Source organism: Stegodyphus dumicola, chromosome 3, assembly GCF_044657685.1.
Source record: "Stegodyphus dumicola isolate Sdum_Otavi_A_Nest chromosome 3, ASM4465768v1".
Lineage (NCBI taxonomy): Eukaryota > Metazoa > Arthropoda > Arachnida > Araneae > Eresidae > Stegodyphus > Stegodyphus dumicola.
The window spans coordinates 256,237,537-256,258,904 of NC_140770.1; the positions used below are offsets into that span (position 1 = coordinate 256,237,537).

General features: G+C 33.2%; 1 protein-coding gene across 2 annotated transcripts in view; it reads right to left on the reverse strand.

The window, feature by feature from the left end:
- The window catches only part of Polr1C (RNA polymerase I and III subunit C), a 45,925-nt gene extending 24,822 nt beyond the window's left edge, over nucleotides 1-21,103 (reverse strand). The window contains exons 1-4 of one of the 2 annotated variants that reach the window (XM_035352694.2): nucleotides 20,947-21,015; nucleotides 20,219-20,278; nucleotides 20,032-20,118; nucleotides 6,615-6,728 (exon numbers count right to left, since the gene is read on the reverse strand). In XM_035352694.2, the coding sequence (XP_035208585.1) occupies nucleotides 6,615-6,683 (69 nt within the window). In that variant the 5' untranslated portion in view covers nucleotides 6,684-6,728; nucleotides 20,032-20,118; nucleotides 20,219-20,278; nucleotides 20,947-21,015. Of the gene's footprint in view, nucleotides 1-6,614; nucleotides 6,729-20,031; nucleotides 20,119-20,218; nucleotides 20,279-20,946 lie in introns of both variants that reach the window. The other variant, XM_035352693.2, reaches the window with a different exon arrangement.
- Nucleotides 21,104-21,368: the final 265 nt, after the last annotated feature.

Genomic DNA, 21,368 nt, shown 5'->3' on the forward strand with positions numbered 1-21,368 from the left:
CTGCATCATTTCATACAGTTGTTTACCTTTTCCATTTCTCAGCATTTAAAAAAATAATTGCCAAGGTTATTTTTTTTTTGGGGGGGACGAATTTCTGAGAACTGCTGCATTTATATTTTTCTTTGTTAACAAATAAATGTTCAGTAGGACTAGTAAGACATTTTGAAATACACAATGGCTTTTCACTAAACCTTATAATCATTATAAGTATTGCTTAATAAGTAACTTATAGGTTCGAAAATCTGAGCTGACACTTTTTAAAAAACCAACATTTATTTTCCACGCCATTTCTTATTATAAAAAATCTTAAATGCAACTATTTATCAAACAGAAAAAAATAATTCTGGTAATTTCTAGTAGACTGTTGTCTTAATTGCCCTAGATATTCAGAGTGAAATCTCTCTTAACAATTCTCTCATTCTCTGGAGATACTTAGATCCTCTACTCAATTTACTCAATTTTTCCTTGTCCACATTGTCAATATCAGGTATACCTGACTGTGGAGTTTCATGCAGAAATTTTTCCGGAGTTAAAGGGAAGAGATCTTCAATATCGACAGACATGTACGTCAGTGGTCTTGAGTTGACAATTCTTTCACAATCGCACAAGACGGTGAGTAACTCTTCATAACCAAGAGAAGCAAAACCTAAAATTTTTCTCAATATTTGTTTTACAATTTGTATTAAACGCTCCCACCATCCACCCCACCAAGCGGCGGATGGAGGATTAAATTTCTTTTGTATTCTCTTTTCAGCAGCTTTAGAGCAGAGGCAGTCAATGGTTTGCAGAACTCTCTCTGCACCCACAAAATTTGTCCCATTATCGGAATCTATGGTGGTAGAGCGTCCACGATGTGCTATAAAATGCCTTAAAGCCTGAAAAAATTATTCAATTGTTAATGAGGTAACCAGTTCCATATGGATAGCATGATAAACCACACAGGTGAAGAGGACAATATATGGGTTTCGTCCATCCTTTAAATGCAAGGGTCCTGCAAGATCACATCCTACGATTTCAAAAATGGCTGAATCACGAACCCTATCATTTGGTTAAACGCCTGGGACTGTCTCACCTCTTTTAGCCTTAAGTCTCTGACATGTTACACATTTTCTTATACAGTTTGTTATAGTTTTATGTGATTTTAAGATCCAGTATCTTTCTCTTAAATGCGACATCAACAATGTAGTACCTGCATGCAACAAATCTTTGTGTGCATTTAATATCAATAATTTGACGACTGGATGTTCAGAAGGTAATATGATGGAGAACTCAAAGCTGCTAGAGTCGTCACGATAAGCAACATTAGACTTAGCTCTTATTAGACCCTCACTATCTACAAATGGTCTGAGTCGTCTTAGCTTATCATCTGTTTCACCATTAAACGACTCTTTTTGTATTAATAACATTAAAGCTATTTCTGATACAGTCAAATCCTTAAAATGGTTGTTATTATTATTCTTGTATTATTGTTATTATGATAATGAAACTTGTCTCTCCGGTCGATGCGAGTATCTTCATGTATTTTACTAAACCTCGTCCAAAACGTCAACCAGTTTTGGGGGTCTCCATCGAACTTCACCAGTTCGATCTCTGTCGGTTTCCGTTTTGCGGTCGTAACTATTCCTGATGAAGAACCTCTATTCGTTGAACCAGTAGAAGGCTGTGAACACTTATCCTTTTTTCTGTTGGCTTTTACTTTCAACTTAGATAATTTATCATAATATTCTTGAGCTGCACTAAATTCCCTTTCGTTTTCTTCTTGAGTACAGCCTTTTTTCTGTAGAAGTTCCAAAAAAGAGTCATCTGTATTTCGTAAAGATTTATGTTTCTCTGAAAGTTGATCTAAAGAAATTTCTATATCGTCCAAATCCGGAGAATCTGATCGTATCAGTTCTTCCAATTTATTAGCTGTTTCGTAAGTGCACTCCTAATTGCTTTCCACTTCTGTTTTAGTATTTCTAAATCCTCCATGTTTCCACCTAGGAACTTCTCTTATTTTCGTAAATTATCAAGTGTCGAAATCAATAATGTCACCCTGTGACATTCATGCTGTCTAGGCTCGCCAATTATGTTGCTTAATAAGTAACTTATTGGTTCAAAAATCTGAGCTGACACTTTTTAAAAAAACAACATTTATTTACCATGCCATTTCTTATTCTACAAAATCTTTAATGCAACTATTTATCAAACAGAAAAGAATATGTAGACGTAATGCATCTGCGCACGTGATCCTCGTGACAGACGAATTCATTTAGCTTGCCACAATAAGTATTAGATTAAAGAATTTGAAATATGCATATTAATTTAAAGTATACTTTAGAATTTGAAGTATGCATATTAATTTAAAGTATACATTAGAATTTTAAGTATGCATATTAAGCACTGCAGATGAAAAATGCGTACAGCATTTTGGTGAGCTATCCGGTATTGAATGAATTATTCTTGAAATCATTATCAATACAGACTTCAAGGAATTTTTCTGAACAGCTTTATGTGTATTTTTGCATAACAATAATAATATTTCACAGTCTGCATACCATCTAAGTTATCAATGTGCAAGGATGTTCTAAATTCTAAAATCCTCTATGTAATTAAATAAACTTTCAACAATGGGACCACGTAGGGAAGTTAAAACAGATTTAAACATGTTTTTTCAATACTGCATATTTCTATTTTCCATCGTCTTTTAGCCTAAATACTTCAGCAACACTGCTTACAACATCTTGACCCCCCCCCAAAATTTTTGTATAACATGAGAACAGGGAAAAAAAAAAAAAAAAAAAGAAGCCTACACAAATCCTTCACCTTGTCTGAGCAAACTCAATAATTACTCAGATAAGCTACATAACCTCTCAATGAAGTTTATTAAATCATAGTTTTAAATTAATGCAATCTCTAGATTTTTGTTCTGCAAACATTTTTGTTCTAAAACAAAATTTGATAAAATTCTACATTACATATCACAAACTGGAATTCCAGCTATATCCAGACCATGACATGGAAAAGGAAAAAAAAGACGAGAAAGGAATTAAATATTCACTAAATAAAAACTCAAAAGTCCAAATTTAGGATGAAATTTTAAAAAGCAGAAGTTGTCTCTTTGGTCTGAAAAAGTTTAAAAAAAAAAAAATTGCTACCCAAGACATAAACACGGGATTTTGATTTTTAACATACTATCTGAAATGCATTCTGTGCAGTGAATTTTCAGCATATTTTTTTAATTGGAACACACTTGTCATCTGGGCTTTAAATACTCTGTACACAGTAGCAAATCCACTTTTTCCAATTTTCTGGATAATTTCAAAATCCTCAATAAAATGGGCAACTGGATGACCTGCTCTATTATACATCTTTGAAAATCAAAGAGAGTAAATGGATTAGTCATACAGAGAACTTATAAATAGATTTAAAATTAGTTGTTTGTATTTTATTTTATTTATTTTACTTACCTTTTCTCATTATGTTACATAGTGCCCAAGGAATTTTGAATAAATAAAAGTACAGACTGGTCCTTAAAAGTGGCCTAAAATATCTTTTCTTGTCACACATGTTGAGCACATTCAAGAAAAATACAATTAACATCTCCATTACCACTACTGCAGCTGCACAAAGTACTTAAAGCAAGTCCAAAAATTTGACAATCTGATGCCATAAAATGCATCAAATTTTATGGAAATAAATGCCATAAAATTTGAGTTAATTTAAAATCTGTTATAAAATTAACTTTCATTCTGCGAAAAACTGTAAGAAAAAACATTTTTGTTCATTGTGGTTTTGGTAAAGCAATGTACCTTCTGATCCAAATACAAATAGCTTTTTTTTCTATAAAATAACTTCAAGTGAGATACCAGAACACTGAAAGTTTAAACCAATGTGAAATTTTGAGGTTAGCTTTGCTACAGCACCAGCCCTCTCATTTCCAAATTTTAATGATTATAAGCTCTATATTAAGTTTTTGCATGATTTTAATAATAATTTGAATTTTGACAAGAAGTTTCTTAGAGAAACTTTCTACAGTAACTGTAGCGAGGAATGAGGACCACTCACTATATCCCAGAATGTGCACCGATCTCAAACTACAAGAATTTTGAATCCATTTTACAGCAAGGTTTAAGAATAGCAACACGGCCTCAAAAAGAACACTCATGGCTGATTCTGAACTGTTTGAAGTCTGTTTCTTCTGTATCTTCACAGAAAATAACAACAGTAAAATACAGAGAAATAAGCGCCTTAGACATGTTCAGAACTAATCCTCCCCAATAATGCCTACCATACAAATAAATGGTACTTTCCGACTAAATGAACTCTTGCCAAAAAGTCGTAAACTCACTGGCAACTTTAGTCTTCATGAACTTGCTGCAGACTAATTTTTTTGCCAAACTAATAACATAAAAGTCAACAACTGTTTTGATAACGGCACTACACTAAAAATCTCCCAAAAGACCAATCAGTCAGTAAAATTAGAAAAGCAAGAAACATGAGTAATAAAACATTTACTTTTTTGGGGAAATCCTTCCTTTGGGTGGGGGGGGACAACAGTGGTTGTCCCCCCACATATATAGCAATTAGTTTCCACTTAAAAAATATCAGAGAATTGCAAAAGTTCAGCATCTGTGCAATTTGGTTATTACACACTGACCAAAACAGACACGTGATACACGCATACCTGGGCTGCGTAACACAAATAATTTTTTTAAACACTGTGGTTTGTCATTGGGGGGGGGCAAGGGGGGACATCTGTCCCTGGGCACAGCATCAAAGTATAGGGGCGCCAAATTAATGTTACAAAATTTTAGAGTTAAATGTTTTCCATTCTTGGCAAGTAGTAGGGAGTGTGAAATCTTCAGTTGTCCCTGGACGCTGAAAACTGTAGTTACAACTCTGGTTGTCACATAACTATTTTGGTGATATAGTGCTTTACTTCATGAACATCTTTTGCGGAAATTTCGGCAGGAGTGCAGATAATCAGAAAATAATGAATAAATATTGCCCATATCCTTAAAACACGTTTTTGTTTTCATACAATATTTACTGCTTTATGTTGCTTAAGAACTTGGTTAAAACATCAAAGCCCCGTACGATATCACTCACAGCTGATCATGGAACATAATACGAGCAAATAGTGGGAGCTTACAGTACAAGGCTTTTAAGAATAAAACAGTGCAACTTTTTTTAAGAATAAAACTTGGCATGCCTTTTAATGTCAGAAAGTTTTCGCCTTATCCTTCAGGCAATGTGTCATACACACTTCTTGAGCTCTTCAGCCTGCTACAGGCCAAGGCTACCCCTCCAAGTTTTATCCATCTGACCTTATCTGGCAGCACAGCTTCCCATTGGTTTACCCCTATCAACTTCAAATTATTTTCCACACTATCCAGCCATCTAGTGGGTGGTCTTCCTTCTCATCACTACTACTCTATTTTCGAGAAAGTTACCTTTTTAGTAGAATATGCATCATTATATCTATAAATATGACTTACACATCTAATACAAGATGCCTTTACAATTTTGACAATATCAGGTTCATCATATTTCCTATAGATTTCATAGTTATATAATATTCTCCACACTTCATTTTCCCTCAACAGTCTAAAAAATCTTCCTTAAAATTTTTCTTTCAAATATCAGCAGCAGATCTTCCTCTGTCTTGTTAAGTGTCCAACATTCGCTCCATACATCTTATCAAAAATTACTTTAATTTTTATGCTAATTAATTTGGATTTAAGTTGGTTTTTAAGCCCATAAAAGCATCTGTTGGCCATAGATATCCTATTTTTAATTTCAATTTTAAGGTAACAATAAAACCAGTACCAAATTGCAGCTGTCTTTATATGCCAGCTATAACAGACATAGCAATTTTGTTTATGAATCACTCCTAGGCCAGTCCACCTCATTTCCTGGCCATCCACAAAATGAGATGACATCTAGCTTGTATTGGATGAGGAAAATCTCAATAAGCTTTTCCAATGCTCCACTTCCATATAAAGGTCACACATTCCATGCTTCAAATCTCAAGTTCAATTTCATGACAGGTCACCAGGAATGTATTAATTCAGAATTTTTTTTTTTTTTTTTTTAGGTTTCTTAATCAGAAGAGTTTTTATGAGGTTGGGTGATCAGCCCTGCAGCCGACCTCCAACCTGGAGGACCAGTCCTGATATAATCCCTACGGGCTGGAAGCCCAGCTATAACCCCACATGCTGGGTACCCATTTCACCGCCTCTTACAGCATGCACGAGCTATATTGGGACTATTCTTTCCCACCCGGTCACCACACGGGTAGCCATATACACTAAGTGTAGCAAAAAATAATTTTCTGAAAGTTTTTTCATTCTCATTCATAAAAAAACTGTCATTAATAATAACTGATAAATTGCATTGACTGTATACACATATATTATATCCAAAGAATAGTTCACATGAAATGAATACTTGAATGTGCCCATACTTTTGGTAGATATGATTAACCAAATCTGCTCCAAGTATGGTCACATGAAATGGGTGCATTCAAGTATCTATTCCAAAGGCTGACTCCGCAGAAAAATCACAGACTGCATGTAAAAACATTATCAAACATCAACCCACGTTTCCACCTTAAAAAAATATTTGCTTACTTCAGCAATTAATATTCTTCTGATTGCATTTGTGATAGGAGCTCCAACTCCTATAATGTCAAATTCCATTTCTTTTTTTTCTTCATCGATATTAATGATTTTTATTTTCAAACCCTAAAAACAATAAGAAGATTTAGATTATAATAGAGACTTTACTAACAGAACATGCTATAATCTGTTATATAAAATTTAAAAAGTACACAAAATAAGAATAACATTTAAACTTAATAGGGGGGGAAATCAAAGATTTTGTAACTGAACAAAAGGATTAAAATTTTAACAGCTATTACTCAACAGATGAACGAAACTATTAACTATTACTACTCAAAATCAAAACACTCCATTTAAAGAAAGAACGAAAATTAATTATTTTTTTAATTTTATGAGTAACTGTTTACATTTGCATATATAAGAATATATACAAGAATATTAACAGTAAATTAATACAAAATTTTAACAATTTTACCGAGTCCACATGCAATGAGTGCAAATCAATATTTGAAGAGCTCTAAATTCACATTCAGCACTTATGATACTTTGTAGATCATTTATTTGATTTTTGGCCCCAATGAAAATATTTCCTCATTACAAAATTAAACATATAGTCAAACTTTGCTTGACAAGCACCTCCCATAACAAGTGGTTTCTATAATGAGCAAAACATAATGTAAAAATATAACTCCCTTAACGAGCGATGTTTGACAGAACAAGTGACATGGAGACAATTTGATGTCACATGCAGGATTCGGCCTGCATCTCTACTATCCGTCTGTGTTTAGCACTTGTTCAGCTAGCATTTGACTGTTGCCTGTTTACATTGTATTTAGACATATTATTCCACATTTTTTCAGTACAAAGTTTAAGTATACTCAGTCATTTGTTCCCAAAGAAAATGCCGCAAAGCCAAATCATCCAGTAAAATGCCAAAGCACTGAAAAGCAAGAACAAGGTGTGGATGTGACGGGTCTGGCATGCACATACAATCAGTCTACATCAAAAATTTGCATTGTCCTATAAAACAAGGATAAGATGAAGAGTGTTTCTTAGAATTTTTTGTGCTTTTCTAGTTTTGATTGATGTTAGCACACCATCACTTTAAAATCTACAGTTCTTACAACACTCACAATCAGGTTTTACACAAGTTATTTTGTTACATGTATGAAACTTAAAAGGATTCTGTCTTATTACAATATCCTGAACATCATGTATATTAGAATCTGGACCAGTGTATTTACCAGATTAAAATGGACGTGCACAATACATAATTATAGAAAATATAACTTATTTAACAGCTTTTTTTTTAAATAAATCTAAATTTGTTTGTGCAGTCACGCAGAAAATATTACTTTGATAATAAACAAAAGCTGATGAATTGTTTCAAAAAAAAAAAAAAAAAAAAAACCTGTTTATTCAAAGCATTTTAAGCTCAAGTTGTTTCTTATTATTTAAAATCCTACAGATAATATAAAAGCAACAGATTAATGTTCAATCTAGACCAATGAGTCAGTTTTAAAGCTGATACTAATACAACCATATAACTGACACTATAGATAATTTCCATCTTCACATGCAAGGTCTTTAAATCCAAAATGCATTACGTTTTAAAAGAATAGTCTGCATAAGTACAATTTTAAAATGAAATTTCACTCTTGTCTGACCAAATGCCATTGGCAGAAAACTAATTTGATTTAGATCAGATATGACACAACTCAAAGTACAATGAAACTCAATTTATGAACATAATTTGTACCTGAAGGCCATTAATTATCCATAATATGTATAGATTGAAGCAATTTTTCACCTATTTACTTAAAATCAACTAATTTACTCCTAGGCCACAGATGATTGCATATTAAAAATTTATAATAGTACTTTGGGCACAAGTTCATAGCTTGAAATCAATGGAAGATTAATAATGTGTTAAATGTAAGAATTCTCCAAAAAAGGTTAACATAATATTAAACAAATACATAAAAATTTAATTTAGTTTTAGTATGCCCTTATGAAGCAGGGTGGACAATGTAAAGGAAAAGTGATGAGGAAGAGATGTTGGATAAAAAGTCCCTCTGTATTAAAACATCAGGTAAATGTCTTTTATCTTTTCTTTTCTAATCTAAAACCACTCAACTCTGATTCAGACTTGTTGCAGGTAATATTTGTTAAAAGCAGAAAAGATCATGTTTACACATCTACTTCAATCAAGATAACTCCTTATCAGCAGTAATAAAATAAATAAAAGAAACAAGCTTCGATTCCAAAACCAACTGAACTTTCCAGATGAAGCTACGAGGGTAAGGTGAAACGTTCTCGGCCTGACAATGAAAGTCCACAACTTTCAGTTAAAATATTATTTTATTCTCTGCATAATCTCCCTTGACTCCAACACACTTGGTTCAGCATTTCTCCAACATCGGAATTCCTTCATGAAAGTGAGAGTCTGGAAGGTTGTGAAAATGTTCATCTACGATCATCTTAGCTTCTTCATTGGATGCAAAACGCTTCCCAAAAACAAATTTCTTCAAGTTTGAGAACAAATGGAAATCTCAGGGTGCCAAATCAGAAGATTAGGAGGGATGGCCAAGAAAATAGCAACCCAAATCCCACAGTTTTCTCATCGCCAATGCACCCTTGTGCACAGGTGTGCTGTCCTGGTGAAACATGATTTTTTCCTGCTTCAAGCCAGATCTCTTCTCGTGAATTTTGGCATTTAGCTGGTCAAGAAGGTTGAGGTAATATTCACCAGTAATTGTTATCCTTTTTGCAAGGTAATTAATTAACAGGATCCCTTTCGTATCCTAAAACACACTGGCCATTACCTTTCCAGCAGATGCGACTGACTTCGCTTTCTAAGGCACTGAATCCCCGGCTTCCACCCAATGCTTGGACTGTTGTTTCGTTTCCGATATGTAGTGATAGGCCTATGTCTCATCTATGGTGGCAAATTGCTGCACAAAATTGGGAGGATCCCTGTTGAATCGATCCAAAGATTGCTGCAAAAGTCATTTGTGCATTTGCTTTTGACTGGCATTCAGAAAATGCGGCACCCATCTTGCACATCCCTAATTCTTTATGCAAGATGTTTCACACCCTTTCTTCTGATATTCCTACAGCTTCAGCTATCTCACACACCTTCACTCACCTATCATCCAACACGCTATCATGCACTTTTTCAATGGTTTTCGGGGTGTGGTTGCATTCTTCATGTGGGTCATCTTCGGGATGTGCAACCACGTTTAAATTCAGCTGCCTGCTTTTTAATGGTTGACATGCAAGGAGCAGAGTATGAATTGTCTTGGGGCTTAATCCATCCAAAATAAAGAATTTTATGACTGTATGATATTCAAGTTTATCCATTTTAACGAATAACACGCAAGACGTCTACTGCGAAAATTTATGTAAACAGACTACTTGAGAGAATAAGTTGAAAGTTATCATACCAACTAATAACACCTGCATCCAGGCTGGAAACATAAAATTTTGCTGAATGGAATGCCATCTCTAAGTCAGGTTGAGAACTTTTCACCTTACCCTTGTAGTTATTTCTCCTTAGAAAAATCTTTTATTGAGCCTTATCTCTTCAAGCATAAATATTTGAATGTTTAAATGCAATAAATGTTTCCTATATCTATTCCAGCTCAAAGTCTAGAATCTGGATATCCAATATCTGGGAAGATCTAAAATCCGAATCTCTGGATCATCAGCAATTTTTCTTTAATGCTTTACACTTGCGAATTTGGTATTTTTACGCAATACAAAATCTGGAGAGTAACGACTCCTAATTTTACTTTGGCACTGATGCCCATCTGGAGAATCATTATTGATTATTTTTTGCTTTCATCATCACATGACTATCAACCCACTGCAGCTAGAGAAATGACTCACGCAGCAATGTCTAAACAGTTTTTTTAATATCAATAATTGATTACCAAAGTGCATGGTAACCTTTTACTTTGCCATTATATGTGATGATTATTACTGACTTCTGCTAACTTTGCTATAGTGTTGTTGTGTCGAAGAGGAGAAAATTAACAAAAATTACTTTCCATATGCAAAAGGCAGATTTTGTAAATGAAACTCATAGGCTAAAAGATTACATTTAGTGCTGTCTGAATTGAGAATAACTGACTTGCTATTCAGATAAACCCAGTAAAGGTGCCACCAATTGGTGGCAACACTGAACAGAAGAATCTAGGGTAGGCAAAATTTCTAACATGCTTAAGGGATGGTAAAAATCTTTAGAATTTAAAGAAGGCATGGGGTACAAAATTATTTTAATTTAGGGAGGTGGTCAGCAGCAGTCTTTCAGACCTACAGGAGAGCGCACCAGTGCCACACATCATCTTACGTCGGCCCTAGATAAAACTTAAGTGCATGTGGGATTTATTAAATCAGGACTCAGATAAACCTTAAGCACGTGTGGGAAAGAGGTGCAAGTATAATATGTAACGAATATAATTCAAGTTTAAGTTTGCCAGCATTTAACAGAAGCAAGATAAAATTTTGAGGAATACGTCTTTAGTCAAAAATCCTTTGATATATCGGCAATAGTGCACAAGGAATGCCAGCTAAACTTTATGATGATAGCCGCTAATTTAAAGGTATTCAGATATTGCAAACAAAAAGCAAAGTTTTACAATTAATGGCATTTTTAAAGAAATGTGAGAAATGATAATAAATGAAAATGATATAAAGGAAATTTTGTTTATAGTATATTTAACACATGAAGACGAGCGATACTTTTAGCTACGCGAGGATGTGCGTCGGGCTCCGTAGGCTCGAAGCGATATTTCTTAACGAAACAAAAATAAAATTGCCTGTGTGATTGAAGAAAAACATTTAAATAATAAAAACAGAGTGTATAAAATATAAAAATATACTTTTAATTTATAATAAGTCTAATAAAATTGTATTTTAAAACAATTTTAAGACAGAAATTATTTATCATTAACAACAAATATAAAACTCATTTCTTTTTGTGCGCAAATGAAATTTAGTACTAATTTATGTAATACTATTAAATTTTTACAGAAATAATTTCAAAATAAAACTTACATTTCATATTTTTTGCAAAAAATCGTGCTGTATTAACCGCAAACATTTTTCTCGCATTTAGAGCAGCAAATTTGTGATTTTAGGTCCTTTACGCTAGCATATATATATGGCACTTTTCCTGGAACACTTTCTGTTTTTTCTTTGACGGATGTCCTTCCCAGTCTTCCCTATACCTGCAATCCAATTTTTAAATCAATTCGCGTAGAAGATTTTGCTGCAAACTTCTTTCTTGAATGTGATCCTTCCAAAGTTCTAATGCAAGTTCTATGATAAATAAACTTCATTTTCTATATTGCATAGCTGGCATCTTCGCAGATAACAATAACATTCCAGCATTTATAGCTGCAATGTTGAAGATACTGAATAATACTGTCAATGGCCATCTGTTGCTAATTGTAGCAGTAGCATAAGTGGATTCAATCCACTACATCTACAGCACGTTTTATTAAAGCATAAAATTTTTATTTTATTTTATTTTATTTATTTATTTATTATTATTATTATTTTGCTTCTCCGGTGGAAACATCGATGGTGCTGCCATTACGCATGGCGGACAACAGAACGCTTTTTTTTTTTTTTGTTTGGTGTGTAGGAAACTAATGTCATATTTCTTTGAAATTCAAATAATGATGAATATACTTCTCTTTTTTTGCCACAAGTAAAATCTTTTGGCATTTTTTAAAAATTTTTTCCGATAGTTCCGACGAGCATAATTTTCTTTTCAAGGAGATCCCTTGCCAAAGTATAACTGGTATACCAATTGTAAACGGTAAGGTTGCGACCTGAATTCAAAATAGATTCCACAAACCTCTTGATTACTTTATCAGGACCATTTTCTGAGATATAGGGCCCTGTGGGTTCCTGCATAAATTTCAAGATTTGAAATGTAAAATGTCCTTGCATCAACTAGAGCAAAAACTTTTATTCCATACTTTGCAGGTTAGTTTGAATGTATTGACGAAAGGAGCATCTTCCCCGAAAAGGTTCTAACTTTTCGTCAATTGTGATGTATTCTCCAAGACTGTAAACATTTTTGCAATTTTCAACGAACTTTTCAAAAACATTCCTTATCGGAGCCAGTTTATCCATTTCTCTTCTAGAAGGACGATCTCTTATGTCATCAAATTTCAAACTACTCATTAGAATTAAAAAATGTTTGTAAGACATTGTTCTATGAAAAATGTCAAGCCCTGTTCCATCAGTCGCCCAATGGTCGCAACATTTAAGTGACAGAAGCCTTGTGCAGTCCTCCAAAATAAAGAAGACCGATAAATGCTCGATTTCTGTAATATTCATGGGTCGAGAATCTCGCTGTCTTCCATATTTGATGGCTATCTTTGAATTCAATGCTAGATTCATCGCTTGAGTCTAATGCCTCTTCAGAATTTGATTGGTGATCAATAAACTGTTATTCATCAACTAATTCTTCATCTTCTTCATTAACTGAATCTTCATCAGTCGAAACTTCGGCTAACAGTTTCTGTAATCTTTTCATTTCTTCATCACAACTCAAATAGCGAGACACTTTTGCAACTGCCTGACCTTTTCCACTATTTTAAAGACAATGCAAGCGTGCGCCTCCGACCTGGGAAGCCCGGCAACTCAGTTTGTTAGAAAAGATGGAGGATAAATTCCGGAAATGTTTGTGAATGACACGTACATGACCTTAAACGGAGCTACTGAGAAGGTCGATAAATTTCACCAAAGGGTGAAATTTTTGTAACGATCGGGCCTGCTCGCGGGTTAAGGGTGCCCCTTGGATTATTGCTAAGTTGTTTCATTTATGGTAACCTGAGTAGTTGAATGTTATGGAAACTATTATGATGTAATTGGTTTCGTGATTGCAGTGAATTTGAATGATGAGAAAAGATTAAGGGCTTATTTGTGTGTTGGATGTTGGTTAGGAAGTACAGTGGTTATTTTGTAGTTTACACAGTAAAATGGCTAAATGTGGTAAGATTAATGTGAAGTTTCTGTGTGATTTGGAACAAAATGGGAAAAAAAAAAATTAATTGACTGGTGTGTAAATGAAGATTTACTAAGTAGCCATTATAAGTGTCCTGCTTGTGTTAGCAATTTCCACAGTCTACCACCAGATAGCATCATGCTATTAAAAGATATTCAAAGCATTTGTAATAAAAAAAAAAAAAAGAGAGAGAGAGAGAGATAAGGAATGTAACCACGGCGACAAACGATATTAATTAATCATGCACTTTTAAAAGAGCAGTAGAATAAAGTATTTCAATGATGCTGGTTGTGAATTTCTGTCCTGTTCAATAATAACATAAAATCAAAAAGATACACATAGTGGATGTATGAGAAAAATCCTGACGCCAACAATTTCAGAAGTGGGATTGCCGATGTTAATATCAATGTATAGTAACTGAACGCCATTGAAAGTCTGATGCAAATATGAAAAAGGTAAATGTTTTGTTCCCTTCTAAAGTTTTTAAATGTATCAATGAAACTATTAAACATATATATGAAAGCTTTTAAACATATTTTCAAAAGCTATTCAACGTAGCGATAATAAACATTAAACGTACATAAAAAGGTAACCTTGAGGATGTCTTTTCTTGGCAAGGTACACAAAAGCGATCTAACAGAACTTGCGACGGAAATTGGGGAAACGGTTCCAAAAGATGCCACTGTGATTACGATTGAAAACATCATCACTAAAAGTAAAAATTATGATGAACTAGTCGTACAACAAGTCTTTGAAAGGACTATCGAGGAAAGACTTAAGAAAGAAGAAGATGAAAGATCAGAAAAACAAGTACAATTAGAGTTTCAAGAACACAAAAAGTGAATACAGTTACAAGTTGAAGATCGGGAAAAACAAAGGAATTTTGAATTACAAAAACTAAAGCTTTTAAACGAAAATAAAATAATGTTCAGAACATCAATGGAAAATACAACCGCATGAGAAAACACAAAATGTATTGATTTGAAAAGTCTTATGCAAAAATTCGATTTAAAGGATGGAGACATATTTTCATTCCTAGTAATATTTGAACGTCAAGCCAAACGGGTGGGGTTAATTGAAGATGATTATGTTTTTCATTTATTAGGACTTTTACCTCTCGAGATCACACAACTGATCACCCGAGAATCTGAAGAGCAAACTAATGAGTACATATTTGTTAAGAATTTATTATTAAAGCGTTTTAAATCCAGAAAAATTTCGCCAGAAATTTGTTAATCATATTACGGATTCAAAGAATACATGGACAGATTTCGTTTTCAAAATTCGTAACTATTTTAATGAATGGTTAGTAGAATTAAAACTAAATTATTTCGATTCTTTAAAAGAATTAATTACAGTACAAAGTCTTTAATCCAGACCTCAAAGCTACCAACTTTCTGCGCATGCGCAACTGCATAATGTGTTTACGCATGCATGTTTAATGTATAACGGACGGTATAAGCTAGGCTAAAATTATCTATTTCAGTTAATGTTGCAGATCGCGTTGTTCCTTAATCTTCTCATTGGATCCAGCATATTATTTTTTGCAGACTGTTAGAGCAATTTTATAAATTATAATTGTTCAAAACCCTTGTGTAGAAAAATACCAACTATAAAGAGAAAGCGATTTCCAAACCGAAATGACCAAGTTGAAAGTGATGTGTCTTATATTCCTGAGAGAAATTTTGTAACAAGGAGAGGCTACCGTTTGTATGGGATGCGCAAAAATGATTCAGATATGAAAGAAGAATACGAAAAACGTCTTCTGATAAAGCAGGTTTAAACTTTATGGATGGAAGAAAATTACCAGAGAGGAAATCTGCGGAATTTGCTAGTGAAAGAAGAATTAGGCAGCCAGAAGAATTTGTGTATTCAGCCCAAACGATGAGTGAAGATAAGTCCCTGCAAATGTCATCTTATTCGGAAACCCCGCACCAAGAAATAGAACATTAAGTGCCAAGGAGAAGTCATATTACTCAAGCTGAGAGTAAAGAAAGAGTACTGAAAATTTTTACCTCATTAATGCTGAAAGAAGTAAAAGAGCAGATGGCAAATAAGATGAAGAAGTACTACTATAAGAAGAGAAAAAAAAAAGAGCATGTTAGACTGTATACAACAACAACCCACATGAGTCAGCTGAAGTCTTGGCAATGAGTTGGATGAAGACGAAACAGGCAACTTGGATATTAACTCGTGAAGCTACAGGTAATGTAAACTTTTATTCTTTTTTTGTCCTGAACCTACAAACTTTACTGGAAAAACTTCATTAAGAACTTTTGTTATAGAACTTTTTACTCCTTCTAGAACTTTAAACTATGATTATAATGTGCACAAAATATGGGTTCTCGTGGTATTGCCAACAATGTTTGTTTAAAAAAAAAAGCGACAATTGAAGGCAATTGTTTAGTCAGGTTGCCCATGCCAGATGGCATCATGCCATTAAAAGTTATTCAAAGCATTTGTAATAATAATAAAAAAAAAAACTGAGAGATAAAGAATGTAACCACGGCGACAGACAATATTAATTACTCATGCACTTTTAAAAGAGCAGTAGAATAAAGTACTTCGATGATGCTGGTTGTGAATTTCTGTCCTATTAAATAATAACATAAAATCAAAAAGATACGCATATTGGATGTAAGAGAAAAATCCTGATGCCAACACTTGTATGAAGGAAATGTGTATGTTTTAACATTGGAGGATATTTTTTACTCTATTTTTGTAAATTTATATGGTGCCACCAGTATTCAGATTCGGTTGATATTTGGATTATGGTAACTTGGCGATTTTTTGGCGAAAATTTGGCGACCAACTCTGCTACAGCAACCCTCTATTTTTTTTTTCTGCCGCCATTTTGTCTTCACGAAGTAAAGACATGTTTCTTTTCTTTTTATTTACTGAACACTTTTTCCAACAATCCACTAGCCAAATTACACTTATACTAGAAATTTTATCTAACAAAACTGCTTAATCATGACAAATATTCACTGCAAAATTGGGAAAAAGTGCACAATCGCAAACTCCTTGCACGTTTTTCACAATAACACATACACATAAAGCATGTACACGTCGACTTATTTTTACTTAAAAAAACATCCCAGAATTGCACAAAAATGGCATTGCGCACACTCTTCACTATATCCATGTACACTGCTTTTTTCTCATAAATTAGAAAAATTTCACGAAAATGCATGACAATTTTTTGAATCTTTAAACCCGGTAAAAAGAACATATATGAAATTACCTTATCGCGAAAAAGTATATACCCTTTTAAAATATGAACATTTCCACGTATAAAATAAATAAAATATCTATAAACTTTTACCTCTAAATTATCTATTATATTATAAACGTCACCAACGAATTCATACCGCAAACATTACAAATACTTAGTGTCAAATATTTAAATTATTTCCATGCACGTTTACTTCAACTAAAACGTATACCAAATTCCTACAAACATAAAAAAAAAATCCCAGAATTGCACAAAAATGGCATTGCGCACACTCTTCACTATATCCATGTACACTGCTTTTTTCTCATAAATTAGAAAAATTTCACGAAAATGCATAAAAATACTCAACGTATACTACTCAAACATATTCCAAAATACTACAAACATATAACTCACAAAATCACGATCATTAAATTAAAATATAATTAAATTAAAAAACACTACTTGAAATATAAATAAGCACATACATTAAATTAATAAAAATTAGATTACAATCCTAATTACTTTAAACTAAATCATTGCTAATAACAATTTTCAAATAATACCATTTTAATTTATTTACTCCTTACATTTAGAACAATGCATAAAAATAATATCCTCAAATGATTAAAAATACTAACTTACCTAATCTTCTTCAGAATCTTCATTACGTCGCTGCAGTACTACTGCTAATTTCTAAATCCTAAATCCAGTAGTCAACTGGAAGTCTATTCACCAAGTAATAAGAAATTAATAAAATTTCACCTATACTCAAACTACTTTCAGCAAACCACGTACCCTTCCTTAAACTCCTTTTCACAAAATGTCCATTTTCACCATATTTCTTGCACCACCATTTAAACTTGTAATATCCTTCCTTTCACACAATCTCAACTTATTACAGTCAAAAGTCGTTAATCCGGACTCGTCGGGACTTCGACGATTCCGGATTATAGATCATCAGTTTAAATCTCGTAAGATAGCATGCAGAAATTCTAAAATTAAAAATATGAAACCGTAATTTATGAAATAAAGAACAATTATGATCTGAAGGGTATCAAACTTTACAAAAAAAAAAAAAAAAAAAAAAAAAGCTTAATATTTATTTGTTTACTTTATTAAACATTTCTCTCAATGTAAGTTGTTTAAGTTGCTTCATTTTATGTGATAATACTTTCTCTTTAATTCCATAAAAAGACATAATTTCTTGTTCAGTTACAAAGTTCCGCTGTTCAAGTCCCGTTAATTGCTGTGCCGAGAATACCGACTAACTTGTCTATCGAAATTTTTTCATTTTCACTAACCTCTCTGTCACATTCTTCATGTCTTTATCCATTTTTTGCAGCAATTCCACTTTTTGTTTGTTGGACATCGAAACATGCTTTCGTTTTGTAGATCCTTTGGAAGTTCCAGCATCGGAAATTCTATTTGACATAATCGAAAGTTCAAGTTTACTTTTATAAAATTGCTCTTACAGTCTGCAAAAAATAATAAGCGGGATCCAATTCGAAGATTAAGGAACAATGCAATCATTAACATTAACTGAAATAGATAATTAGATAATTTTAGCTTACACCGTCCGTTATACATTAAACGCGCAGGCGAAAACGTATTCTGCAGTTGCGTACACGCATATGCGTAGTAGTCAAGGTCTTACGCGCACGCGTAAAACGCCCGCGCGCATGTGCCAACGCGGCGCATGCGCAGAAAGTTTTTAGCTTTGAGGTCCGGATTATAGATCATTCCGGATTATGGGTGTCCGAATTAACGACTTTTGACTGTATTATTATCAGATAAACGCATTAAAAATTTAGAATTCACTTTACATAGCGCCATGCAATCCGAAAATTAATCAACACTATTTCACACAACACACAATGAAGCTTTTCCAAATTAAACCCCTTTTCCGATTAAAGAACTGTAATTCGTCCATTAATGTCACGTTTCACACAACACAGAATTTAGCTAAATACGAAATTTCCAGATTTCCCCCCTTTTCCAATTAAACAACTGTAATTCGTCCATTAATGTCACATGACATATCTCATGATCTCTCATTTCCATCACACAAAATAATGCGTAATCGGAACTCAGTGTTTCTCACATTATTACCTAGGTAGTAACCTTTATCGCCTCCAAAACGTCGCCAAACTACCAGTTACCATATTCTAAAGATCAGCCTCAGATTCTAGTTCAGATAATTTTAGGAAGTTTTTGGATGCTGTTAAGGAATTTTGTTTGACTAAAGACCTGGAAATTTCTAAATAAGGTACATGGATATTTCCTTTTTTTTTTATGTTGTTTGATTTAAAAGGTAGTTTATTGACATTATATATTAGAACTGGCTGCTCTTTTGACTTTTTACTTTGACTTGTTATTTTCGTTTTGTGTAGCGGCAATCTTTAGTGGCTAGTGTGTCGCCCAGCTGCACCACAGATACAGGGTTCAATCCCCGGGCTGGGCAAAGTTGACTCGGCCTTTCATCCCTTGATTGGGTCGATAAAATGAGTACCAAGTTCACTTGGGAACTAAACATCGTGGGTCCTGTTACGAGCTGACCACTTACCCAGGGCATATGCTGATGAACTCTGGGGCCCAAGGTCAAGAAAGCAGATTTTGGGGTACTGCAGGCTGTGGCCCACTAGGGCTGTTGCACCACTGAGTTTAGTTTAGCAGTGATAACGAATCAAAGAATTGCACAATCTCGGTGTCCAAGTACTGCCAAAAATCGCGAAAGTGCACCTGTAAATATATTTTTACCAAAATTTTTCATCGCAGTCACAATGGCCCAATCATCAATCAACTAACGGATGGTGAAATTTGTAGTATGGTTTTAATTCCAAAAAAATATTACAACCAATAGTTAAGTAAGTGACTAAGCATTTGCTGAGAATGAAAATATTTTAACTAACAACTTAGTCAGAATTCTCAGAGGAGTAATTACAGGGCTTGAAACAATGCAACTTTGTATATGAACGAGAAATTATGTCTATCTATAGAATTGAAGAGAAAGTATTAGCATAAAAAACAAAGCGAATTAAGCAACTTATATTAAAAGAAGAGTTTAATAAAGCAAACAAATCAATATTGAGCTTTTTTTGTAAATTTTGATTTAAGGTTATAAATACTTCATTATTTCAAAAAGAACTATTTTATATTATTAATTTTATAATTTGTCATCTTACTAGATTTAAACTCGTGATCTAATATCCAGAAAAATCCCAAATCCAGAATCGCAGAGGTCCTGATGAGTCGGGATCCTGGACTTTGTACTACCATCAGATAGATGTGTAAAAGTAAAAGAAAAAATATAGTTAAGAGTGATTAAAATATACAATAAAAATAAATTGAGAAATGTAGTTATACTTATACCTTAATTAAATCTTCTATTGTCTTATTTTTTGTGTTATAATGAGCTTCAGCTGATCCTTCCTAAATAAATGAAAATATGACATTAGTACAACTTACGAAAATCAATCTATACCCACAAAAAGAAATTTTTACTAAGTAAGGCTATGAAAATCTATTTCAAAAGTAACAAATGTAATAATATTTTTTTTTTAAATTATCGAATAATTTCAAAATTAGTAGATACACATATAAGAATGACTTTTACAATACAAAATATAATTAACCCTTTAGCTGCCAACTGAATTCTGCAGTCTCTCAATTGTTTTGTTATACAACTGCAATTTTTCAACTGTTTTATTATACACAATATCCTATAGTAGAAACAAAGGGAAATCTCATGTACCTCTCGGTTATTTTTACAAATTGCATACATTCCACACCACCCGGAATACTTGAATTTCCTTCCCAACAACACCTATAAATTGAACTGACTCCCAGCTGATAAGCGTCTATCTTGTTTTTTAACTCCCCTAAACTTACAGATATTAAAATGTTAATGTTAAAATAATGTGCAAATTCTGAATGAACTCATGACTTCAGTTATCGGCATTCAGTTGCTCTGAATGCAATTTGAGGATATGAACTTATATTGGTTTGAAATCAGATTTGCGATCCACTCGATTCAATGTTCGTATTATAAAACTGCTTAATTACATCATTTTTCAGTTTAGATTACAAAAAATACTCACATTAGCTATGCCAAATTCCTTAAGTTTATATACACTTTCTTCGCAAACAGCACTCATAAGTCTTGATTCAATCTTGCTTTCGAAACTTTACGAATACAAAAATTCAACAAATACAAACGAAAGTAAGCACGTGCATTTGATGCTTACAGTGTTATGCACACGCTAGTCTTTCTGCCCGCAAGGCGAAAACTCAAGCAGCTCGTCTGCAACTTCAAATGAACCTGAATTGTGAGTTGATTATAACTCTTGTCGTAAGACGCAATACCATAATGGAAAAAAAAAAAAAAATCACTGCGGATTTCAATACAGAAAAACTGTTTAAAATTCTCTATCATTATACATCTTGTATATTTCAAGTATTGATTTCTCTACGCATTATAATATTTCACACAATAAAGCAGTATTTGACAATACTAAAAATC